The sequence below is a fragment of the Rhipicephalus microplus genome, unplaced genomic scaffold, assembly GCF_043290135.1.
Source record: "Rhipicephalus microplus isolate Deutch F79 unplaced genomic scaffold, USDA_Rmic scaffold_12, whole genome shotgun sequence".
Lineage (NCBI taxonomy): Eukaryota > Metazoa > Arthropoda > Arachnida > Ixodida > Ixodidae > Rhipicephalus > Rhipicephalus microplus.
Window position 1 is genome coordinate 25144079 of NW_027464585.1, and position 27569 is coordinate 25171647.

A 27569-nucleotide genomic window follows, 5' to 3' on the forward strand; every position below is an offset into this window, starting at 1 on the left:
CACTTTATTTCTATATTGCTTCAAACTTGGGGTCAGGTTAAATGGCATGGCTACTTTGACTACATATACCTTGAGCTTTGGTTCCTTTTTTTAACTAGCCCAAGGCAACCATGGTCAGAACACCCGACGTGAAACTGCTGCTGGCTCATAAACTATAACGGATCATAAGAAGGAAGAGCTCCTCGTCTCAGTAGTGATGTTTCAGGCCTCACTGATGCTTCAGTCCTATAACAGAATATAAGAAGGAAGAGCTCCTCGTCTCAGTCGTGATTTCTCAGTAGTGATGTTTTTATTGGTTATGCATTGTTTAGGTGTGTTTATGTACGTGTGTATATCGCTATTTGTCATAAATACCACGTCATTACACGTTCATCGCGTTGAAACTTCAGTGAGTCATGGCGAAATCACACACCTTCACTCTTTTTTTTCTGGCTTATTACCGAAAATAGAAGCGTAAACTGAGTTATGGAGAGTTTCAAAAATTACTACTACCTGAGCCACAATAAATCTTAAAATAAGAACTTACTCACAGAAATCACCAAAGAAGCTTCGTAAAGGCAGTGATAAGTTACTATGACAACGTTTTCTAAAAGCTTAAGCAGGTTAAATAACTACAGCGCTTCTACGTTCCAAAACTTAGTGTAAAGGGAAATGTTTATCTCAACAGGAAGGTAGTACAAAATAGCCCAGAAAAGGATTTTCTTCTATTTTCTTTCTGAAGAGCGCACGCTATAGGACAACTGGTTTGCTTTCTTTTCTGGTTGCTTTTGTATAGTGTGTGGGTCTGCAGAGACCGCTGAAAATGAGCTCTGCTTTTGTGCGAAATCGTCCACGGAACAATTGATATCGAACTGCGAAATTGTGTTACTTTTGTACAAGGCCATGACAGAGTCCTAACATGTCCGACAAGCGGCAAAGAGAATAGCACAACGTATATTCATCTTGTTATATACGCCCTAATTGGTGAACTTTAGGGAAAATGCTGAAGTTTTTTGTTGCCAGAAAGCAGGACCTCCCAAAGTGCTGGTGTATTTGGAAGTTATACAACGAGCCACCAAACATCGCTGCTTTGGCGAAGTTTGCAAAAGCATTAGCTTGTCGCCTAAATTTGGTTGTCAGCGCTACGCATGTGAGCGTGAAGTGTGAGTAAGCCATTTATGAAAACAACGTGGGAGACAATCGTGGATTTGTCTGTATTGTCCTGAAAAAAATTGGGTGTCTCGCTGAACATTGTAGCAAATATGCATGGCGAAGGTATTTTACGTTACATTGGCGCTGTGAGTAATGGCCAGTTCTCGAATGCAGCTACGGGAACAATAGCAATGTCTCTCTGCATGTGCTGATGCATTTATTCACTTGGCTGATTGTACCAAGACTCAAGCCAGCTGCCATTGCCGTGTTTGTGTTGCGGCTGCACAAAGTGAGCAGGTATGGTTTTTATAAACAAGTTTTAGATTTATTTACCCAGCCCTTGACACTTCAATTTATTTTGTGGGCTCGGGTCAGCAACGTGCCCACGGCTCTCAGTGAACGATTAGAGCCCTCAGTAGCGACAGAGGCACTGTCAAGAAACATCTGGTGCTTCGTTGTACCAGCCCTAAGCAGCGATTGCGAGTACAGTCCTGCGGTGATATTTCCCTCCTTAGCAGGCCGCTGCATTTCATCGATGATGATCATAGTTGTCTATAAAAAGATCTCAATATTTCCTGAATTAATGACCTGCCATCTTCTATATTATTGAAAGTTCTATTGTTAGCAGAGGACTGTGTCCTCTATAAAAAAAACTTGATGCAATCGATGACCATGGTGCACTTCAATATGACCTGAACCATACAAAACTTTGGTGTAATCAATGGCTTGTGAGTTTGAACACCATCAAATCAAAAACCATAATTTTAGGCGGAAGCTATTTTTTTACACATTTACATATTCACATAAGAATGACACTCTCTTAAATACAACTTTTCGCAAATATCTTGGCATTCAATTCACATTTAACGTTTCGCGTTCAACGCACAAAGATAAAATAACTGCAAAAGCATCACAAACTTTTGGTTACCTAAAGCGTAATCTTACCACTACACCTGAAAGAACTCACAAGTTCGCCTACCTAACATCCATACGCCCTCAGCTCAAATATGCATGAGCCATCTGGTCTCCCCACAAAGACTACCTCAAAAAATGTATTGAATCTATGCAGAATAATGCGTCTCCCTTCATTGCTCATGATAACAACAACTATCTTGTAACAGAAGTTGAGCAATCACTTCCACATCTTCAAACACGTAGGAAAGTTGTTGTAATCTGCTTTATACACAAGACAATATATATAGTAACCGTCAAACTACACTGGCTCTTACAAAACCACATTGCTGTACGAGCCGTCTCAATGTGCTTCACAATTTCTCAGTGCAAACACATCGAAATGGGGAACGGGCTCCCGGATGCCATTGCAAAAATACTTGATCGAACCCACAACTGTTATAAATAACCTCACTGTTATCTTTTCCTCATCGATTTTCCGCATTCAAGTTCTTCAGTAAAGAAATTCATAGTCCTACTGCAGTACTTCAAGTAGTAGTCGCTTTTGAACATTCCATACATTTAGGTTGTATTTTTGTGTCTACTACATAACTGAACTGTGATATTTTTGCAAATATATGCATGTATTTTTACTGCCTGAGCGTGTTTTGCTGGGCTTTATTCCATGCCTGTCATTGTCTTCTTTAATCATCTCTTTTTTTTTCTAATATTTCATCCACCATTTTTTGTACAATTTTCCAGTTCTTGATTATTACTGTTTTATATCCCCCTCACACAGTGTTACGAACATAATTACCCGTGAGCTATTAGCATCAATTAAAATAAATATCAGTGATGTTCGAAGTTGAGACATGAAATTATCTATTGCTGTGCGCTTTATATAATACATTGTGCTTAGTAGCTGCATAGTGAAAAAGCTCACGAATTGGCTCCGGTGACTAGGCCAGCATCATCGTCATCGTCATCCGATCCGGAATCGGATTCTTCTGGCTTGAGAGGAGAGCCCTCTGCAACAGCTTCCACAGCAGCAAAACGACGTCGCCGAGGCGTCGCGTAGTTCTTGAGCTCACGCAGCCGGCCCATGCAGCTGGTACAGCGAGCTCGCACCTGCATACGAAAAAAAAGGTAGTTGCTAAAAAAGTGAATCAAAAGGCTGAGAGAATGCTTGAACACATGACCGGGCGCCGCGCACATCACCTTCTAAACTATTGGCCTCACTTGGATTCTTGGTGGAGGCGTCAACCTTTCCGCAAAAAAAAATGAATGTTTGCGCGTAACTTTTACCTTTATGAAAGTGGCCTAGAATGCGTGCTGTCAGCATAATTGTGCAGAACCCATTCTGCCACAACTCTCCTTTTTGAAAATCAGTGAAAGGCACACTACGCATCTGTAAGCTTGCAGGCGAACCTACGGAGCTGCACAATTTTTCGAGCCTATATTGGAAGAGAAATTTTATTGTTACAATCATAGTTTGAGTTTGTGCACCTGTGTGTTGTGGGTCTGATGCTGAGAGAAGTAAAGAAGATGAGGACGTGCCTTGCGATCGCTACAACCTCGGTTTGAACTCAAGGCTGCTGGGGCTACCACTGCGTCGTGTTTCAATAAAGCCTGTTCGTGAACGTGACAGTGGTGGAGCTGCGGGGTAGACGACGTCGACGTACCTCGAAGCCGCAACCACTTGAACTACTCCGGAGCCGCCTTGGCGGCCTCTCAACGACGACTTTCACCACGCTGCGGAACGAGGGACAAGACTCAGGACCAGCTGCAACAGTGCCTACACCAATGCCAGACAAACCGATTCACCACAATATGAAACAACGTTCGTTCGCTGGAAGAGAAGGCAAAGATGTGGAGAAGTTGATCAATCATTACGACAAGGTGAGCCACTACAACAATTGCAACTCCAACTTCAGGCTTCAGTATGTAGCGTTGTGTTTGGCGGAAACAGCTCTCATGTGCTACGAAAACTATAAAGAGTCATTAACAACGTTGGGCCTCCCTGAAGAAGATATCAAGAAATGTTTTGGTGCCTCAGACACCAAGAAGAAACAAGCTGAAAAAACATTTGCAAAAAGGCATCAGACTTCAGGGGAAAATTGCACCACACATATTAAGGAGGTTCTCAAGTGGTGCAAGATTAGAAACCCGGTGATGTCATAAGAAGACAAGGCCAGACATCATCTCAAGGGCCTCGCTGAAGTTGTTTACGACTTCTTAACAGGTAGAGAAGATTTGACCAATCAATCGACTGTTCTGTGCTACTAACGTACCTTTGAGACAATAAGACATGTCCCATGATCCTCATACTCGCGTGACTGGCAAAAGTCAGAGCTGTCGCCAGCGTCTATCTGAGTCCACCCACCAACCTTGCTTCAACAAGCTGGGAAATCTTGCGTGAAAAACTGCGGCGACATGAGGTCACCTATTTTCCACACTACTCGATGCATGTAGCACCACGTGGTACTTTGCCACCATTAGTGTGCGTTGCACATCTCACTCAACAGAAAAATGTGGCTGCATCGAGACACATTCGCATCTGAGCAGCCTTAGGGGTACCGCTTTCATCTCGGCCGTGGCACACAATGACAGACAGCTAACGCCCAGACTGCTGAGCCTCAGCATTCACTGAGAAGACCCTTCACGACTGACTTTTCTGAAGAGCGTTTCTATGAACTCCTTCGCCCATGTGCTACTGCTGTGGCGTGGAGGGTCACCTTGTGAGGTCATCGTCACCAGCCACCGAAGTGCAATCAATCGACGACATCTGATCGACATCATGCATCAAGTAGCTACATGTTAAAGGAAAGCTCGGACAACCACCGACCAGGGACGCTGCGTTAACTCCTCTCTGGGCTTCGACCGCAGCTTGACACCACAGCTTGCTCCTCGCGGAAGCCGGTCACCGTCTCCAAAGCACCGTTATCCCTCACCGTCACACCTTCCGGTGAACTAGGTAGACGAGGCCGTTGGAGGTGAAGTCGCTGGACACCTCAAGATTTCATCAGAGAAACCGCCATAAATTCATGTGTTTAGAAATGAGGCGTGTATGCGTGTAGACAGTGTTTCAGCTATGGCCTTAGTGGACACAGGAGCAACAAACTCACTGATGAGTCTCGCTTTCAAACGCCTGCCTGGTCGAAACGTGATGTTCTGCTGGGACCGTACAGATACGTTTTTTGGAGTGAGTGGTGAGCTTCTATATCCTGTTGGTGTGCGCCGTGTAGATGTTAGCTTGGGTGGCCATGTATTTAAAGCAGAATCCGCAGTTCTACCTCATGCCACACGTGACGGAATACTGGGTCTCGATTTTATGAAGCTGTGCGGTGGCAACGTTCACTGCGGAACGGGATAAAATACCATAACTTCAAGCATTCCGTCCTCCTGCCCTGCCCTGCCATGAAAGTGCCCTTTGCGCATGCATTGATACTCTGTGTTCTGCCGTTGTCAGCAAAGTATGTCCCAGTCAGATGTTCTCCTGCACTTCAAGAGTTATTTGACGCTACGGTCGACCCGATACACGTCAGTTCCATAAATGGGCATATTGTGATACCTTTTTGTACGCTGTCAATTGTCCAAGGGCGCAGCATCGTATGGCCATCAACTGCTTCGATGAACCCATGATACTGCCGGAGGGTCTGAAGCTTGCGGGAATTCGTGAACAGCAGGTATTTTTTCTTGTCATCCTTGAAGAGGGCCACAATTTCGCAGATGAGCTTAGTTTAGAGGATGTGCACATTATTGACTTCTCTATTACGTCTATGATCGACAAAGAGCTAGGTACGACCCAGCGTCGTGAATCGGCGAGTATTCTAATCAAACAACCTAGAGTATTCGACTTTGCCCAGAAGCAGGATCCACCATTATTTCCTCTTTCTCGTATACAGCACCACATTGATACATGCTCTAGTAAACCTCGCTGACACAAACCACGATGTGGGTCCCCTCCAAGGCACAAGGTTATAAATGAAAAAGTTATTGACATGCTAAAGAAAAAGGCCATCCAAGAATTGTGCAGTCCGTGGGCAGCCCCGGTTATCTTGGTTAAAAAGAAAGACGGCTTGCATGCATTTCGCGTTGATTACCGCCGCCGCAATGCTGTTACTAAAAAGGACATACATCCTCTTCCCCAGGTTGATGACGCTATCGATTGCCTTTCATCGGCATCCTACTTTTCGTTTGTCGACCTGAAGTCAGGGTATTAGCAAATACCAATGCACTAGGCAGAAAAGACAAAACGACGTTCGCACCACCCGACGAACTTTTCGAATTGAATGTGATGTCATTCGGGTAGTGTAATGCACCAGCCACGTTCGAGCGCTTTATAGACAGCATCTTGCGAGGTTTCAAATAGGAAGCCTACATGTGATATTTGGCTGACGTTGTAATCAGAGAGCACATTACATGTCTCTAGCTTGTCCTAGATTGCCTGAGCAAAGCACATTTGGTGTTAACTGAATAAAATGCCATTTCAGAGAGCACCACCCACTTGTTCTAAGCCACTTGGTAGACAAAGAGGGGATGTGATCTGACGCAGCGAACACGGCCGCAGTGAAAGCCTTCAACCAGCCTCGCTCCGTTAAAGAACTACGGAGCTTTCTGGGACTATGCTCTTACTTCTATGGCTTCATTCCTGCACTCGCTAACATCGTGTACCCACTGATGTAACTGCTTCAAAATTGCATATGGTTTGACTGTACCCCAGAATGCGCGTCAGTTTTTGAGAACGCTAGTTCAGATTGACGTCGCATATGATTCTTCGACATTTTGACCCTATGGCTCTCATAGAAGTGCACTGGAATGCTAGCGCCGTTGAAGTCGGTGCTGTTTTGGTTCAGCGCGTGGATATCAAAGAACGTGTCGTGGCATATTCGAGTTGCTCCCTTAGCAAGTCTGAGCGCCACTACACCATTACTGAACAGGACTGCCTTGCAGTGGTTTTCACAGTACAACGCTTCAGGTCGTACCTCTACAAACGCTCCTTCACGATCGTGACAGCCCACCATTTTCTGTGCTAGCTCGTCAATATACAGTATTCATCCGGCTGACTTTCACGTTGGGCACTTCGTCTACAGGAGTACGACTTTACAGTTGTATGTAAAAGTGGTCGCGCCGATTCCTTTTCGTGGCTGCCACTTCCCACGACGGAGTGCGACACGGAAAACTTCAATGAGTACATCGCATCATAGGAGTCAGGATTGCCTGACAAGAATGCATTTAGGACCGAACAGCACAAGGACAGTGTTTTACAGCATCTTCTTGCTAGTGGACGAAAATCATCGGCCACTCGTTTTTGCATTCGCGATGGGCTACTGTACCAAAAGAAGTATTTTACTACATGCTCGAGGTATCTTCTGGTAGAGCCAGAGGTGCCCCACGTTTCTATTTTAAAAGCTATGCGTGGTGCTTCAACATCCGCTCATCTAGGAGCAACGAGGACTCTCTACCGCCTTCACGAAAGGTTTTACAGGCCTACAGTACGTGATGTGATTTAAACAACATACAAATTCGTCCAGTAAAATATGTCATTGAATTAATCTGTGTGCCGCTTACACATATCTTTAATTTGTGCCTGCAAACCGCTACATTTCCTTCGGCTATGCAAATAGCAAAAGTAATTGTGCTTTACAAAAAGGGAGACAAAAATGACTTTAGCAATTATAGGCCAATTAGTATCCTTCCTGTTTTTTCTAAATGTCTGGAAAAAATCATACTGAAACGCATGGACAAGTTTTTACAATCTAACAATATTATCAATGATTCTCAGTATGGATTTAGAAAAAACCGTTCTACGGAAATTGCTTTGATTCATCAAAAAGAATATATTCTTGATAAATTAGAAAAAAATAAGTTCGTGTTAGGCATTTTTGTAGATTTTACCAAAGCATTTGACTGCATAGTACACAGTATCTTATTTAGAAAATTGGATTTATGTGGTATTAGAGGGCACGCTTTAGATTTAATAAAATCTTATTTATCTCATCGGAAGCAGTACGTTCAAATCAGCAATTTTCAGTCCAAAACGCGTGATATTACAGCCGGTGTGCCACAGGGCAGTATACTTGGGCCTCTTCTCTTTAACATTTATATTAATGATATTGCGAACATTGATGATCAATCCAGGTTTATTATTTATGCGGATGACACTACAATCCTTTTGTCAGCTGATACACACAATGAGCTATCTTCCCGTGGTAACAATGTATTAGGTAAGCTAGAAGTTTGGACAAAGGAAAATGCACTGTCAGTTAATGTAAATAAAACTAAAGCTATAATTTTTAATTCTATTAATAAAAAATCTGATACTTTAGTACATTTGCTGTATAAATCCCAGCCAGTTGAAATTGTCAGGTCAATAAAATCACTAGGAGTTTATTTCACACTACATTTGCAATGGAATGATCATGTCCACAACATTTTATTAAAAGCATCGAGAGCGGTTGGTATACTTTGGCGACATAAATCTGTTTTACCTTTAAAGGCAAAGCTTGCTATATACCACGCTTTATTCCTTTCACACTTGAACTACTGCACGTTAGTGTGGGCGACAACGACTAAAACTAATTTAAGAAAAATTTCATCACTCCATAATAAAATCCTCCGTCTAATTTACAACCTTCCTCACAGACATACAACAGATCACTTGTTTAGTGAACATGAAATCATCAATGTTTACCACCTATACATTTACAGGCTTTTACGCCGCTATAAGATCGAACAAAAAAAACGTTCATTTACTATTACAGATATCGCTTCCATGATACGTTATCAATCAAAGTACCCTCACCGTCATCAACCACCTTGGATGCTTCCTCGTATAAGAACTAACTATGGACAACAAAAAATTACTTATCAGCTACCGTTACAATTAAACAGGTTATATTCATCAGGTGTTAACATAGCAGATATCACCCTTTCTCAACTTCGCCAATATCTTATTAACACTCCTGACAATTAAGACCTTATCTTCAAAGTTCGTAGATAACAATTAGGGAAAACAATAAACAAAAACACAAAGGATGAAAATGCAGTCACCGCTGCATGTAAATAATATGTTTAATGTATTCGTGCTTTACATATTGCGACTTTTGATTTATATTACTATATATGTTTATTGCACTGTGTCTGTGTGGGTTTTTTTTTTTCTTTTTTAGTTTGAAGGCTTTATCAATTCTAATTTTGTTAATGTTGTGTATTCTTGTCAGCTGTGGTGTTCTGTTGCCGCCACCGCCACTGCCTTATGTACATTGGGGGGTGAGAACTTAGTCAAGCGGATAATCGCTTTTATTCTCACCCCCTCCATCAACTGTGTATTGGTGGAAAAATAAACCATTATTATTATTATTATTATTAAATAGCGTCGCACTACACATTCACACGTGTGTAGCTGCACTGAAGGTGAACGTCACAAGTGTCCTACAAGTACCCCTCCTGGTCAACTACATCCTCTTCCGCCTCCAAGAACTCTTTTTGAACGAGTTTGAAATTGATTTTCTTGGCCCCTTGCTACGGTCTTTCATTGGAAATTGTTGTATCGTGGTGTGCGCCAATCATCTCAACCGATACTGCGAGACGGTTGCCATACCATAGACTTCCGACTCTGGAGTTTTGTGGATACGCAGAGCCACCTGTCGACGCAGTTTAGGGTATTGAAAAGCCCGACTCTCCTGCACAGTTTGCTGCGCAACCAAGTGCAACTACAGCATATGAAACAACGATTGATGCAAATAATAGGTGCGCATTGAACGATTAGAAAAAAAGCTACGAATTTCTCTAATCGGTCGTGTCACTGAACGATCGTGCAGTGCTTGCTGGTTCACTCGCCAGAACAACGGCGAACACAACCGCAGACGCAATAGCTCCACGCTCTACGAAAAAAAAAAAGACTCCAGTGGACGGTATAATGTTGCTTTTAGAATGGTTACGGACGTTAACGTCATCAGTTTTACTGATTTAGGCAGTTTTCACGAAATAGAATGCTGAGAGCGCTGGATACGGGCCGTTGCGAACGTGTTTATTAAGCAAATTACTCGCGTTCTCCACAGCCGTCCGCATGAGAAAGACTGATAAAGTAGGTCTGTTATTGTTTTGAGTAGCTTTGTCGAAAAACCGTGGCAAATTGGATTACGAAGCTGAACCGAGCTTTGACCTCGGTGCACACCAACCAGTAGTAGGCAAGTGATGCGTGCCACGGACATCACATACGCCGCGACCACCAATAATCTGAAGCGGCACAGCATTACGCACTTAGGGCATTGAAGGCTCTAAATTCTGGCTCTAACTAGGAAATGCGAACACGTACCTCATGCAAGTATACACACACTGATCGTGACTACAATCAGTTTTTCTTGCTGTTGCTTTCCGACATTTCTGGAGCTATCTCTAGGAGTCTCGGTTTCGCCTTTTGTTGTGCACCGTAAAAGTGTACACGCATATACCCGCATTTGCATTATATATAAACGGATGAAAGCCGCAAAGAAAACATTTTTGCATGCGTAATAAAAGAGCTCAACGCACAGGAAGGGAGAGATTGATTCAGAATGCAACTGTAAAGCCGAAAATCACCAGGGCTTGTCATGCCGGATAAAGCGATCTTCGCACCACTGATCGCAAGATAGATTGCTCACGTATGCACTTTATCGCTTTGGCATCATGTGTATGTCCAAGTTTAAAACGCATTTAGACGTGCGAGAACGAGTGTCGCAGCTAGTTTTGACTCAAACTCGATGTCATGCGATGCTCGCTTGCACTCAAACTGCCAGTTGCAGCACGCCAAAGTAACTCAAACATCATTCTCTTTGTGCCCGCAGTTAGTTTTGACGATCTTTCTATTTTTCTGAAACAAAGTTGTATTGAAGGAAAAGCATTGCCAGGTTCTTCATTTTCAGGAAACCGCGCCTAAGGAGCAGCAAAAAAGGAGGGCTTATGCACATTCGCTTGCATATGGCTCGGTTTGAATCGTAGAGATTACGCTTTTCACTACCTATTTATGGCCGGTGCGTTGATGAGGGTGCTGGTGGTGGTGTTTTTCGCAGCGCTCCCTCAGCAGTCTAACGTCTATCAGCTACTGCTCGTGGTGTGTGGTTCTTCATGCTGCGGTCTGAGAGTCTCCGACATGGACTTTTAAAAGTCAACATTAGTGACCATGGACACTAGTTTATTCAAGTTCAATTGCAGAGGACTGGTGGATAAGGAAGGTCGTCCCTGTCTTCAAAAAAGGTAATCAGTCGTCTCCTTACAGTTACTATTCCATATTCATCACCAGTTTACGTTGCAAACTAGTGGAGCATGTATATAGTGCACTCTGAAGTAGTGCGTTTTTTTTTCTACTAATATTTTTTTTTCAACCCAATCAGCATAGTTTTCGTCGTGGTCATTCATATGAAACCCACTTAGCCTTTTTTGCATAAAATTCACTCTCACATTGATAATAAAATACCCATTGATGCTATATTTCCTGATTTAAAAAAACCTTTAAGGTTTTTTATCCCCTCTTACTGCTTGAACTTTCATGCCTGAACTTAGACCCCTCCGTGCTGAATAGGATTCGCAAATTTTTAACCCATCGCCAGCATTTTGTTGTCTCTAACTCCTGCTGGTTTCCTCTTTCTCCTGTTCACTCTGGAATTCCACAAGGTACTGTACTTGGTCCTCTCCTCTATTTACTTTACGTTAAAAACATGCCACGTAACATCACCTCTAATATTAGAATAGTCGCCTATGATTGCGTGTTGTATCACTTTTTAAATATTGTCTCACATTTTTTCGTCTTAGAGTCAGATTTTAACACTATACAGGACTGCTGTGAGGATCGGTTAATGTCGGTACAAAACTTTCCTGATAACCTCTCAATAACGTAAAGACCACAACGCTAAGACACTCCACACAACTACCGCATAGCCACTACCAACAGTACCAAATACTTAAGTGCTCATATCTTATATAATCCAGCATGAACCTTACATATAATTGGCATCACTAACACAGCTAATCGAGTTCTTGGATACTTTCGTTGCAACCTTGACTCGGCACCAGCTGCTAATAAACTAATACATTTTAAAACAATCGTCAGGCCTAAGTTGAAGTCTGCTAATGCCATTTTAGATCCGCATCAAGCAAACTTTCCACAATGCGCGAATCCACTCAGAACCGTGCTTCCGAATTCGTTATCTCAAAATACACGAAAAGCGAAGGTTTGTAAGCAGTAAAATCTCAGCTTAATCTTCCTCATCTTGCCTCTCACCGTAAAGTTTCATGCTTGTGCCTGTATCATAAGTTGTTTCATTCCTTGCCACGAGGCAATGCTTTCAGCAGACATACACATCGAACATCGCACCATTCTCATCCCAACACAGTTCATCCCTACGCCCAAAAACAAAGACCTTCCGGAAGTCATTTTTCCCTCAGGCAGCGCAAGACTCGAACGACCTTCCCACCCATGTCACCTTGTCATCTGTTTGCTCAATTTAGAACCGCCGTAAAAAGCCATACTTTCTGTTTGTAATTATGATCTAGTGCTGTTTTTCTATTTTTTGTTATTGTGATGCTCCTTTGCTTTCTTTTTTGTTTCATCTGTTAAGTTTTTTGCCCACCCGTTATGTAATGTCCCTCGGGACCCCTGAGGTACTAAACGAAAAAAATGAAACGTGGTCGAGATGCTTCATTTATGTGCTTCAGATTTTCGACGCTCTACGCCCTATCACCCTCAAACGAACGGTATTACTAAACACACAATTAGAAATCTCGCGAACATGCAATATGTGTTTGTCACATCGGATAACGAAAATTGGGACGTTGTTCTGCCTTTCATTACTTTTGCCTTCGACACCGCACATCAAGAAAATACTCGCCACAGTCCCTTCTTTCTTCTTAATGATAGACTGCCTCGCTATACATTCAACACAGTTTTCACAGTTCTTGACCATATTAATCTCTGCATTTCTGAGACTATGTGCCATGCAGACGCGGGCCGATATCTCCTCCATTTGCGCACTTTTGCTTCGCAAGGACGCTCAAGGTACGGTTCGAGTGACTACATCAACATGTCACATATGAACACGGTCACTTGGTGTGGCTTTGGACTCCTGTGGAAAACGCGGATCACGTGAAGGATTGCTGGCACACTATGTTGGATTATATGTCGTTATCAACCACACAAGTGAAGTTATCGCGTTTCTAGCGACCACGCCACTGGCCGACGTTCAGCAAAAACTGAACTTACACACATTGCCTACTTAAAGCCGTTCATTCCTGGATATACTGTTTGACTCCCCCTGTGCATAGACTTGATCTGCGCGTGGAGCGATGCTACAGTCGGAGTTCGAGTATATGCACGTGTGCGTAGTGGGTCTGGCACTAAGAGAGGTAAAGAGGAAGAAGACGTGCCTTGCGATCGCGACAACATCGGTTGAAACTCTAGGCCACTGTGGCTACCGGTGCGTCGCTTTTCAGGAAAGACGGTTCGTGAACGTGAAAATATGGACACTATGGCTGGATTCTGCCACCGGCGTGAGCGAGCGCCGTCATTCACTGAATATATATATATATTGTTACACGCAAGAAGTACACGAAAAGGTTGAAAAACAGGCGAGCCTGGATGGTTCGCGTTTACTTCCACAAGGGGTCTCGAGACAGCCCACCCAACGTCGTCTTCCTTCTTCACCTTTTGTCTGAATGTTCATTCGCGCTGTATGCGCCGTGCATTGCAACCGCTCGTGACATTTCCCCGTTGGCAGACGAAGCCCGCCGGGCGAGTCACTCAGTGGTTCGTGCATTGCATAGCTTCATGCGAGCGACGTGCGCCACTTCTGTTTTAGCCGAGCGCCGTCCAGTGCTTGTGAGCCGTGCTATGCGGTAGTTGACCTCACTGAGGCGTTCGAGGATAACGTAGGGCCCGACATAGTGAGCGAGAAATTTCTGGTACAGGCCACGTTTCCGTAAAGGCGTCCAGAGCCACACCTGATCTCCAGGATTGAAGTGAACATGTCGGTGACGGTCGTCATAGCGGATCTTTGACCGGTCTTGCGAGGTGACGGTGCGTAGCCGAGCGAGGCGTCGCGCTTCTTCTGCTCTACAGAGAATCTCGTTGATCGGCTCACTGTGATGAGCAGAGTAGGGAAGCATAGTGTCAAGATTATAGCGTGGTGGACGAGCATAAAGGAGAAAGAAAGGTAAGTAACCAGTGGTCTCATGTCTTGCGGTGTTGAAAGCATAGGTGATGAAAGGCAAAATTGTGTCCCAGTTTTTGTGCGCGGAGTCGATGTACATGGACAGCATGTTGGCAAGCGTTCGGTTCGTGCGTTCCACTAGACCATTAGTCTGTGGATGGTATGGAGTGGAATGGCGGAAGCTTGATGAGCACAGACGAAGGGTCTCTTCGACAACATCCGCGGTAAATTGCCGCCCACGGTCGCTGATTACGATGCGAGGAGGTCCGTGTCTGAGGATAACTTGAAACAGCAAGAAGATGGAAACGTCTTTTGCTGTGGCCGACGGCAGTGCTGCCGTCTCACAATAACGGGTTAAGTGGTCTACGCAAACGATGACCCAACGATTGCCGTCTGTGGATCGCGGAAAAGGGCCCAGAAGATCTATACCAACTTGCTCAAAGGGGGTGCTAGGAGGCGAAACAGGCTGAAGGCGACCAGACGGCGCGTCAGTTGGTCGCTTGTAACGCTGACATTGGGTGCAGCTGGCGACGTACCGTTCGGTATCATTGCGCATCCGGGGCCAATAAAAGCGTTCCTGAGCACGGTAGAGTGTTCTTGTGCATCCAAGATGTCCGGAAGTTGGTTCGTCGTGCATGGCAGATAATACGTGACTGCGAAGGCTCTTAGGGACAACCAAAAGGTAGCGCGCACCGGTAGCCGAGAAGTTCGTCTTATATAGGGCGCCGTCACGTAAGCGAAAACGATTGTCTGCAGCGGACTCCCGCGCGGCCGCGAATAGCGGCTGTAAGCTGTCGTCTTTCCTCTGCTCTGATATGAAGGTATCCATATCCGGAAATCCCGTGGACACAAAAGCGATGTATTCATCAAAGTTGTCCGCGTCACATTCAGTCGTTGGGAGTGGCAGGCGAGAGAGACAATCAGCATCAGCGTGTCGCCGGCCGCTCTTGTAGGAAACAACGAAATCATACTCCTGCAGACGGAGCGCCCAGCGTGCTAGTCGACCAGAGGGATCCCGAAGATTCACAAGCCAGCATAGAGAGTGATGATCCGTGACGACAGTAAAGGGGCGCCCGTAGAGATACGATCGAAACCGTTGCACAGCGAAGACGACCGCCAGACACTCTTGTTCGGTGACAGTGTAGTTGCGCTCGGGGCGACTCAATGAGCGGCTAGCGTACGATATCACATGCTCGCTGTCGCCGACACGCTGAACTAGTACGGCGCCAATGCCAACACCACTAGCATCGGTATGAACTTCTGTCGGTGATGACGGATTGAAGTGGCGAAGAATAGGCTGGGACGTCAACAGTAGCTTTAGCTGCCGAAACGATGAGTCGCATTCCGAGCTCCACTCGAAAGGAACACCTTTTTGGAGAAGGCATGTGAGCGGATGAGCTATGTCAGCAAATTTGGGAATGAAACGGCGAAAGTAGGAGCATAACCCTAAAAAACTTCGTAGCTGCTTCACAGAGCGAGGTGCCTCGAATGCCTCCACAGCTGTTGTCTTTTGTGGATCTGGTCGTATACCTTCTTTGTCGATCAGGTGTCCCAGCACAAGTGTCTGTCGTTCACCAAAATGGCACTTTTTAGAATTAAGCACAAGGCCGGCCTTCCTCAAGCAGTTCAGTACCAAGTCCAGGCGCTCGTTATGCTCACGAAATGTTCGGCCGAAGATCACAACGTCGTCTAGGTAGCACATACAAACTTCCCACTTCAAACCGCGAAGTATAGTGTCCATGAACCTTTCAAACGTTGCGGGGGCGTTACAAAGCCCGAAAGGCATCACGTTGAATTCAAATAGTCCATCGGGCGTTACAAAAGCGGTCTTCTCTCTGTCATCCGGGTGCATAGGGATTTGCCAGTAACCTGATCGTAAATCCACAGAAGAGAAGTAAGAAGCCGCAAAGAGGCAATCGATGGCGTCGTCAATTCGTGGGAGTGGGTATACGTCTTTCCTAGTAACGGCATTTAGGCGACGGTAATCGACACAGAATCGCCACGTGCCGTCTTTCTTCTTCACCAGTATCACTGGAGCTGCCCAAGGGCTAGACGATTCCCGAATTACTCCTTTACCCATCATTTCTTCGACTTGAGCGCTGATGATCTTTCGCTCCGCAGAGGACACACGATATGGTTTTTGACGAATCGGTTCAGCGGATCCTGTGTTGATGCGATGGCGAGTACGGGATGCAGGAATCGATGTGGGGCCGTCGTGCTGTGCAAAGTCGAATATTGAAGAGTGTTTCGAGAGCAGGGCCATCAAAACACGACGTTCATGGTCACTGAGCGATGTAGCTACCATTCCGAGCATGTGTTCGTTTGCGGTGTGCGAGACACTGGTTTGTGCTGTATCCGGTAGTTCTGTAAGCACTGCCATAGGTATAAATGACTCTCCCTGAAACGTAGCATGTTTTAGGCCTTGAGACAGCACTACGGCTTCAGTGGAGCAATTTAGCGTCCATAGCCCTGCGCACCCATCGGTAACTGAAACCATACAATACGGAACCAACACATTTTTCTTAAGACAGTTTCTATGGACCGGTTCCACCGCAACATCGAACGAAGTACTAACAGAAGACGAACAAACAACAGGAACACGCATCGCGGATAAAGCGGGCACAACAGTGTCTTCAGAAACACAAAACACACTCTCTTGCTGGGATGATTCTTCTAAGAGCGCAGAGGACACACTTCCGCAAATACTGAGTTCTCCTGTTCGGCAGTCAACATTGGCGCCACACAATTTCAAAAAGTCAATGCCGAGAATTACATCGTGTGTGGAACGCGGAAGCACGGTAAACTCAGTGTTAAAGGTTTGACCACCCAAGGAGACATCCACGTTACACACACCAACCGGGTATAATGAGTCCCCACTCACTCCACGAAAGCTTGTGCTGTGGTCCCAATGAAACATAACCTTGCGTCCCAGCAGATTTTTGAACACCACACTCATGACAGAAACAGTTGCTCCCGTGTCGACTAAAGCCATGGTAGAAACGCCATCAATAAGTACATTAACCTTATTCTTCAGCATGAAGATAGGTGGAGGTATCCGAGTCGGCAGCAAAGATTTTCCAGCGACCTCACCTCCATCGGCCGCGCTGGCTAGTTTCCCGGCGGTGGTGACGCGAAGCGGCGTCGAGGAGATGATGACGTCATACGCCGTCTGGGAGATGGAGATCGAGACGCTCGGAAAGCTGGTGGTGGTGTCAGAGTACGTTCGGAGGCAGGAGAGCGGTAACGGTTTCGATACCTTTCTTGTTCTCCAGAATAGCTGTCCAGAGGGAAGTGACGGCTTCTTTTTTCTCGGAAGTAGCCTTCAAAAGTGGTGTTTCCTGGCCTATTAGTGTCCATTGCACGACCACCGTGTTGCATAAACGATCCCGACTGTCCATTGCTGAATGCCCGACGTCGGTTACAATACCTAGCTATGTGGCCAGGCGTGCCACAGTTGTAACACACGGGCAGAGGGCGAACTTCCGGACGCTGATTGAAATATTCCACAGCGGCCACAGGCTGAGAGTAACTCATCCCCTCCCCTTGGATGTCGTAGGCAGTGCTGGGTCTTCGTGGGCGAACGTCGCGTGGATGCTGATCAAAACGCCGATCAATCGAGTCGTAATGGCGTTGTTCGGTCTGGCCATAATGCGGGTCGTGTCGGTAGCTGTTACAATCCGCAGCATTCACCGAATGCTGCCAAGTAGCCGGAGGAGATGCGCAGACGGCGTCTCGGAAAGCGACGGAGGCGCAACGCGGCACCGCATAACGCGTTTGTTCTTCGTGCCGCAGGAGCTCCTCACGGACAATCTGCCGAATGGTAGCTGAGAGGTCTGTCTGCGGACTCGCGTCAACGCTGGCCACAGTCGTGACATTGGCTAGCCGTCCAAACTTCGGCGTGATTCGGCGAGTTTTCAGCGCCTCGAATGTGCGGCAGTGCCGAATCACGTCTGATACGGTGTTCAGGTTGTCTTTTCCAATGAGGAAGTTATAGACGTCTTCCGCAATACCTTTTAAAAGGTGTCCCACTTTATCTTCCTCGGGCATTCGAGAGTCGATGGTCTTACACAGCTTGAGAACTTCTTCAATATATGTCGTGCAAGTCTCGCCGATCACCTGAGCTCTCTGAGCTAAAGCTGTTTCCGCTCGTTTCTTCTTAGTGTCCGAGTCGCTAAAGCACTTCTTCATTTCTTCAATAAGACTGCTCCATGTAGTAAGCGTGTCGGCGTGGTTTTCATACCAAACCAGGGCCGTGTCCGTCAAATAAAAAACGACATGCCTGAGCTGGCTGGCCGGGTTCCAGTTGTTGCATTGGCTTACCCTTTCGTAATGGGTCAGCCATTCATCGAAGTCTTCCCCTGGCTTTGCTGAGAACGGCCGTGGCTCTCGGTAATGCTGATACAGCGGTGGTCTTGCCGAGGCATTGCTGAGGGGGTCATTTTGCTCCAGAGACATGTCGGGGCGCGATGGCGAAAGTCCGGCAAGGCGACGGCTTCTACGAAGTTCTGGTGCTGACGGCTCCGTCGTAGGTCGTGGGAGGTACCCAGCACCGCTCCACCAAATGTTACACGCAAGAAGTACACGAAAAGGTTGAAAAACAGGCGAGCCTGGATGGTTCGCGTTTACTTCCACAAGGGGTCTCGAGACAGCCCACCCAACGTCGTCTTCCTTCTTCACCTTTTGTCTGAATGTTCATTCGCGCTGTATGCGCCGTGCATTGCAACCGCTCGTGACATTATATATATATATATATATATATATATATATATATATATATATATATATATATATATATATATATATATATATATATATATATATATATATATATGAAAACGCAAGAAAATATACAGAAAAAGACTCCGGAGCGCGGAATCAAACGTCCAGCCCCTTGCTCACGAGTGCGTGGGGTTAGCCACCAACCAAACCACAAAGGAGCACCTTCTTCAACGTTTCAACATGGAAACACTATTTCTATCGGCTCTTTAGTACTGGTGATGCCGATCAGGAACAAACTGACGTGTTTTGAGCATTACAACCAAGATGTCGAAATGAGCGCGCGTCGCCAAATCACCAGGATGCGTCGACGCGTGTTTATGCGTTCATATCCCACGCGTACTTCGCCCCGTGCAGGGCTAGTTTAAGAAGGCTTTGAGCTTTCACCGGAATGGTTCTATTGTAGTTACCGGGCGCATAAAAGTCCCTGCTCTCGCAAAACAGTCTCTGCTATCAAAAAGAGTGCGCTTTTCAGGCACAGTAAAGTAATCAAATGAGACACTTAGTCGCGTTCATCAGTAGCTGTGATTACAATTGGTGCGTCATTTGTGCGTGAACAATGTGAGACGCATTTTGATGTGCTGGCCATTCTTCGCGTGACCTTTCAATTTTTTTGCTATCGCGTTCACTGCTTTGCCTTGGTGGCAAAGCTGCGACTTTTTTTCTGAAAAGGATGATTAGGTGTGTCAGAGTGCGCGCCTCAAATGTGATTCTACACTTTTTGTCGCCCAGTGTTACATGCGCTATAAAGGATCCTTCGTCTACAAGTTATTTTTTCCTAAGCCGCTCATAGCATTAGCACGGCTCTTTGACGTAAGTTTTGCTTGCCAACAAACAGCCTGGGTTCTATTCTCACGACAACTAAATTTCATAATTTATTTAATCCTTCTCATTTTTTATCATTGAGAAGAAGATTTTTCGCTCACAAGCAAAAACGACGCCGACACCTTCATTTCTATGAAACGAGCTCTTAAACCTGGTGTCTCAATGAGTTGCACGTAAAACTGCAGGAATTGTTAGGATGCTTGTTTTTCTCAAGCTGAGACACGTGCAACCAAAGATGATGACTGGCTGGTTCATGTAGTCCTTTCCTGAGCAACGTGACCCATGCCAGTTATTCAAAACTCCTCTATGGGCCTTTTAAGCTACGGAGACCACAATTTGTCGGATTTGCTTGCGCCTTCCATTACAACATGCCTCACCCTCGCATTGTCGTTCCAGGACTCGAAACACCACAACATAACATTTCGCCTTGTATGCCTTGCAGTCTTACGCCGCAGGAGCGAAGGAAAGAGACGCCTTTGGCGTGACGGATATCAGTCGTGAATTACGCGATTTAAGCGAGATGACGCAGTTCACTGGGCACGTACTGGGGTGTGTTTGCGCGAAAAACATACGCCAATGGCTTATTATCAGTCAGCACGTAAATGAGCGTCCTTTAAAAAATGACGAAAGTGCTGTATTGCTGAGTATATGGCTGGTAATGCCCAGCCGAAGAAGCTGTAGCGGGTCTCAGCTGTAAGTAGCTTCCTAGAGTAAAAAGACAAGGGTCTCCACTCGGAGTTATTACACTGCTGCAAGACGACTTCAACGGCCACGCTGGATGCGTCTACCATCAACCGAGTAGGGGCGTTATTGCGCGGATTGATGAGAAGCACAGCATTTTCGACCGCTTGCTTGGCGGCAGTAAAGGCAGCCTGGGCTTCTGACGACCAAGGGTTGGCAGAGGACGGGACGGGGGTTGAACGAAGAAGGTCGGTGACTGGTCGAAGCAGTTCTGCGCAGTGTTGCTATGAAGCACCTGGACAAGTTTTCAAGTCCCAGGATTTAGGTTCAGCAAGATGGCGTGCATAAGCGGCCGGCCCGCGACGCCATTCACAGTGAGAAGGGCATCGAGCCGCATGAGCCACGCGCCTGGGGTAAGGTCGGGTAGAACGGTGGCGTTGGCGGACAGAGTCGCGGGAACATGGGAGCCGATGGCTCGTCAAAGGGCGCGTTTTCCGGGTGACCTCTTGTATGCTTACGCCACAGGATCCAAGGAAAGAGACACCTTTGACGTGGCGTTTATCAATCATGAATGCCGAGATATAAGCGAGAACAGAACGAGTTCACGTGCCTGGCGTGTCGAACGCTCGCAGCCACAGCCACTCCGATGTGTCTACGAATAAAGAGGCGAGATTGGCACGGCCCCGTCGGCCACCTTCACGACGTCATCTCACGTCTCTCCTCTTATACTCCCGTCGCTACAGCTTATCTGAATAGATTCGTTGCAAGTAGAGCTCCTTGGGTTTTTCGTACGTAGGTCAAAACGAATAGAAAAGCACGAACGAATCACGCTTCAACAGCACTATCTCAGAGTTCGCTATTCAGTTTACAAATGTAGAAAAAACGGACGGTCTTCTTGTGCGCATATGAAATATCTCTGCCATGGGCGAGTATACCAATCTGCGAAAAACTCAGAACAACAAAACAAGGTGACTGAGAGGAATGTTGATCATTGCCGATGAGTGAGTCTCGTTATAGGCACCGTCAACCTAGCAGAGGGGGCTGCGTTGCTAACACTGGCTTGTCCCAGGTTCGCTGACCTTGTCCGTTAGTGGCAAGGTTAGCGAACCTGGAAGAAAACCTGCGTGCGGGTGTTCCAGTTGTGTCGCTGTATATCGGCCATAAAGACACCATTGACAATTAATTTGTGAGGTTTAACATGCTGAAACCACGATACGAATATGAGAGATGCCATAGTGAAAGGCTCGGAAAACTTATACCACCTGTTGTTCTTTAACGTGCACCCAAATCTGGGCACACGGGCATAATGACACCATCCGCTCCCTCATGCAGGGAGGAAGACACGCACGCGGCATTCCATTTTCAACATCGCTTTGTTTACCCGCTAGGCTGTAGTTTGTAGCGCAGCAGTGAACATGTTGAACTCGACTGCACGCTGCCACAGGCCTTAGTCGAGGATAAAACAACTCCAGCTTGTATTGGCAGGAGCACAGTCACAATGATTTCTTTGGCGCTGTGGTAAGAGCGAAACTGAAACGAACCGTGCAACTCAAAAGTAGGAAAAAGCCGATGACGACGAAGGTGTGCGCGTGAACAGAAGAGCGTAGGGGCGCGTGAGCTAGCGGACATTGCGTGCTAGGGTCGTGGCAGCTGGCAGGGGTAGTTCGTTCAACCTTAAAGACCGAAGAGGACTGAGCTGGTGTACCAGGCGAACCGGGATGAGCTTAGCGTGTTCCGAAAACAAGCGCGCGTTTTCGACACAGTGTAGCAGTGCTGTTCCTGTGGAGAACGAGCAAGCAGCCCCGGCAAGGACATATCCCGTTCCAGTGGCAGAGATCGTCGTACCGGTGCTACGTCCAAGCTTGTCTGGCACAACCGACAGAGATTGTTGTCATGAAGCCGCGTGCGAGTGGGTTCATTGTAACCCGGAGCTGAAAGCGTGGCCTGCGTGTTCGGGAACTAGTGCTTAAAAATCTGCGTGTGAGTCGTCGCTCAACGTCATCGTGCATGCCGATACCACTTGTGATACGACCGCTTGGTGCGTCTATCATCACCTACATCACCTAAGGAATTTGGTAATGGGGCCGAAATCATCCTTCTAGGGGACATGAATGCCCACATACATGACCTTGACGGATATTCAGACACCAATAGGAAGTTATTACTAGATCTTTGCGAGCAACATAGTCTGGAGATAGTTAACACGGGGCCTAAATGTGACGGCCAGATCACATGGGAAGTCGGAAACAAGCAATCAAGTATTGATTATTGTCTCATGACTGAAGGAATTTACCACAAACTGACAGAAATGAGGATAGACGAGGAAGGCATTAACAGCTTGGGTAGTGATCATAAACGAATAACATTACAAATGGGATACGAAACTGAAAATATGAGCATGGAATCAAAGTCTGGCAGCTCGTATTTAAATGACAAACAAATAATAAATATAGCCGCAAGAGTCGAGGAAGAAGTAGGCGAAATACCAGGCAAGGACTGGGAGTATAGTGAGCTGTTACATCTAATGACGAAGGAGATAGGGAAAGAGAAGAAAACTGTTTGCTGGAAAGGAAAAAGGAAGCCAAAAAGTTGGTGGAACAAGGAAATCCGGGAGGCGATCGAGAAGCGACGCGAAGCATCACGGGAGCATAGAAAGGCAAAAAAGGAGAAGCGGCCGCAGGACGAAGTCAAAAAAATATGGGAAATATATTTAGAGAAAAAATCCCTTGTACAGAAATTGGTAGAGGCAAAAATTAAAGGTGAAAGTGAACGCTGGATGACAGAGATACACGAAAAAAAGGAGGCCGCGCCTAGGATTTTTTGGAGCCACATAAAGGCGCTAGGTAGGAAGTCTGTCACAACGCAACAACATATTCTAGATGAAGGAGGAAATCAATTGGAAGGGTACGAAGCGCTAGGTTACATCCAAAAGGTAACAGCCGATTCGTTTCAAAAGAGCGTCCAGGGGATCTCCCCGGGGAGTAAAAGTGTGGCGGAGAAAGCAACAGAGGAAGAGCTAGTACTTGATAATTTCAACTGGAAAAAGGCCGAAGGAAAAATTCTAAAGCGCACTGCCGCGGGTTTAGATGGGATTCCCGTTAGCCTCATTAACGAACTAGGACATAACACTAAAGAAGCATTGTTAAAAGCAGTAGAAAAAAGCTTAAAGAACGGACAAATACCGGACAGTTGGCGACAAAGTAGAACGAACTTAATCTATAAAGGCAAGGGAGAAAAGGACAAGATTCGCTCGTATAGACCACTAACCATTACATCGGTACTATACAGGTTGGCGATGCAAGCAGTAAAAATGAAAATAGAAACATGGGCCGAACATAACGATATTTTGGGAGAACTTCAGAACGGATTTCGAGTCGACAGGCGGTTAGACGATAACCTGTTTGTTCTCACTCAGTGTATAGAAATATCTAAAATAGAGAATAGGCCCTTGTACGTGGCTTTTCTAGACATCACCGGGGCATACGACAACGTTAATCAGGAAATTTTGTGGGATATATTGAAAGGAATGGGCATGGGCGACGACTGTATACAGCTTTTGAGGGAGATATACCGAGAAAATACTGTTTGCATAGAGTGGGAAGGAATGCGTAGCAAAGAGAACGTTGAGGTTAGCAGGGGTCTGAGACAGGGATGTCCTTTGTCCCCGCTGTTATTCATGCTGTACATGGTGAGTATGGAAAAAGCGCTAGAAGGTAGCAACATTGGTTTTAATCTGTCACACAAACAGGGCGGCATGATGATTGAGCAGAAGCTTCCAGGTTTATTTTATGCGGACGATATCGTCTTATTTGCGGACAGTCGAGATGATATACAGCAGCTGGCGAATATATGCGGAAGGGAAGGTGAAGCTCTTGGACTAGGATTCAGTGTAACGAAGTGTGGATATATGGTATTCAATGATGCCTGTGATCAGACGGTGTCCATACAAGGCCAAGAAATACCGAGGGTAAGTGAATACAAGTACCTTGGAGTATGGGTAAATGAGAGTGATAGATACATGGAGGTACAGGAAAAAGCCTCGGCAGCAAAAGGAAAGAGGAATGCGGCAGTAATGAAGCACAGAGCGTTGTGGGGATACAATAGGTATGAGGTGCTTCGAGGTCTGTGGAAGGGTGTAATGGTTCCAGGGCTTACTTTTGGGAACTCAGTGGTGTGCATGAGGGCAGAGGTGCAATCGGGAATGGATGTAAATCAAAGGACTGTGGGACGCCTCGCGTTGGGTGCTCACGGGAAGACGACAAACGAGGCTGTAAAGGGCGATATGAAGTGGGCAGGTTTTGAGGCGAGGGAAGCGCAGAGCAAAATAAGGTTCGAAGAAAGGCTAAGAAATATGAAGGAGAGTAGATGGGCAGAGAAGCTGTTCCGTTATTTGTATAGGAAGAGCATGGACACACAGTGGAGAAAAAGAACTAGAAGACTCACTAGTAAATATACGGCTGGTATTGTGAGCCATATGTCAACAAAGAGCGTTAAGGGAAAAGTCAGGGAGGCGGAGAGGATTTACTGGATGGCAGCTATGGAGAAAAAACCGGCTTTGAGTAACTACCGAAAGGGCAAAAATGAAATAAGGAGGGAGGCATTTTACGATAATTCAAGGGGAAGCGCTTTACTGTTTGAAGCGAGATCGGGTTGCCTTAGAACGCGTAGTTATAAAGCAAGATTCAGTAAAGAAGAAGAACAATGCACATGCTGCGGGAAAGATAAGGAAACGGCGGAGCATGTTCTGATTGAATGTGGAGATATCCACCCAGGTGTACGTTGGGGCACGAGCCTACAGGAAGCCTTGGGTTTTAGGGACAACAATTGAAAGCTGAACACACCCGCGATTGAAATAAGTAAGAGACGGTTAGAGTATTGGTGGCAGAATATTAGAGAGAAAGGACAATAATAAATATTGGAAAAATAAAATATGGACAGTGTGCCGTAAATGGCAGAGAACTTAAGCTGAAAATTTACCTTTTTTTCCATTAAGATAGAATTTATCGAAGTAGAGGCATTAGGCCAACATAAAAAAAAAGGTTTTTTTTTTTTTGTCGAGCCTGGTGGCATACTTGTCACCACCCCGTTATAAAGGGGACGCTCATAGCATCCATCCATCCATGGTACTCCGAGTACCATGAAGACATAGAAATGAATACAGAGAAATAGAAATACATAGTACAAGTGCTGCCTTGTGTCTTTCGATTTCTCTGTCTTCATTTTTTTGTGCTGTTTACCTCGAACTATGAGTCGTTATCAACTTTTCCCTTTTTCAATACTACGTCTAACAAGACGAATATTCATTTCGGTACACACTGATAGTCGCACTTGCATAGGCTAAAGAGTGTCGGTGTAATATTTAGGTGATATGTGCATGTTTGGCTGTTCAGAGTCTTTGGGTATGTGTCAAGTTGATAAATCTTTCGTGTCCTCGTCTTGGCTGTCCGTGTCTGAGGGCCCCGAGCCACCGAAATTGGCGAGCCTGCCAGGATAGCCTATTAATATTACAGCCACTACTCAAATTCGAGAATGAGCCATAGAAAAGAATCATTTTTGCACTTTGTCGAGAGCTAGGGCTCGAGGAGGACGAGCTCCGAGAAAGGGTAAAAAGAAGAAGGCGCCTTCGCTCGCGATGAATGCACATTGGATAGAGAAGACGCAAAAGAAAGCGCTGTGCGACAACTTTCAAAAACGAGAGCTGAAAATTTTGGAGTGGGAGCTGTGACTTCAGGTAAGCATGGGTGGAGAAGCTGCTCAGTCTACCAACCCAGGCCGATCTATCACGAGCACTACACGTCCACGAGAACTGTGTAGCCCTCATAAATTGATTCTGCTCTACAAGGAAGCAGGGAATGATCTCGACGCCTACCTACAGCGGTTCGAGCGCTTCGCGACGTGCCAAGCGTGGCCCCATGAGAAATGTGCTTTGTCATTGAGCCTAAGTATGACTAGAGCCTCTGACTGTCATAGCTAGGTTAGATCCAGCAGCCGCGTTGGATTATGACCAGTTGAAGGAGCACTGACATCAAATTCACTCATGTCAAGATTTTTGTGTCAAGAAGTAGCTATCGACCACCTAGTAGAGATTCGCCACCTAAAACGCATCTGAGTGACGAACGATTTTTCGTAATATTGAATAATATATTCGCTATCGAACGTGGTTCAAAATGGGTGGAAAGCCCGCTAAATTGTAGGGCTGGCAGCGCTACCTTGCGGCCACGTTGAGGCCGCTGCACAGATGATGCCGCTTTCACAAAAAAATGGTAACGTGACACTGGCGTTTAATCTGCTAGAAGCGCACGTAGAGTAAGTCCAGCCGTGTCTCTGAAGGCGCTGACATGCCTCTGTTGCCTACATCGTCATCCTCGCCGTCGCCGCAGTCAATATCGGCATTTGATGATGACAGCGACCTGAAATTGGGTTATCGCCACGATACGTGATGACTCTTTCTTGACAAGCTCCGCGTTAAATGCAATGTATTTGTCAGTCTTGGCCGTACTGTCGAAGCTCACGAACACCAACTACGCACCCCAAGTCGCGGACGTTTGGCTAGTGAATCGTTGCTTTCAGCTGTAGCAGGGCACACAGTAGGAATAGCCCGGGCCTCGAAAAGAGGCCTCGTACTGTCAGCGAAACCCCACTGGTTCGCCAACACAAGATTTATTTTGTAGCAGCTCGCCGCATTGTGAAGGGAGCAAATGCGGCTGTTCTTTACAGGCGCCCCGCCTCTCTGTTCAACGGCGCGAACAAAGTGCACTTAATGGCTGCGTTGAGGTTCCTGGCTTGGAAAGGAACGAAATGCCACGCACTTTACGCTTTCTCTGCGCCTCTACGTGCAGCTTGTCACTACGCGGTTCTGCAACATTCTGGCACGCATTGTCGCTCCTAATGATCGTACTCACACGCAGTGGAGCACAACGCAAATTAATCGATGCGACACGACGAATCGCACGCATTCTTCAAAAGAGCAAAGAGAGCTTCCAGTGAAAGCATGGCTTGGATTCGACTCCAAACACACTCAGAAATCGTCGTAGTCACCGTTACTAGCATATCGTCCCTCAGGATGGTATTTGTGGAATG

General features: G+C 46.0%; 1 protein-coding gene across 1 annotated transcript in view; it reads right to left on the reverse strand.

The window, feature by feature from the left end:
- Positions 1-27569, reverse strand: part of LOC119167811 (vacuolar protein sorting-associated protein 4B-like) — a 103621-nt gene that overhangs the window by 61153 nt on the left and 14899 nt on the right. The window contains exon 2 of the mRNA XM_075882343.1: positions 2966-3150. Coding sequence (XP_075738458.1) covers positions 2966-3150 — 185 coding nt within the window. The remainder of the gene's footprint in view (positions 1-2965; positions 3151-27569) is intronic.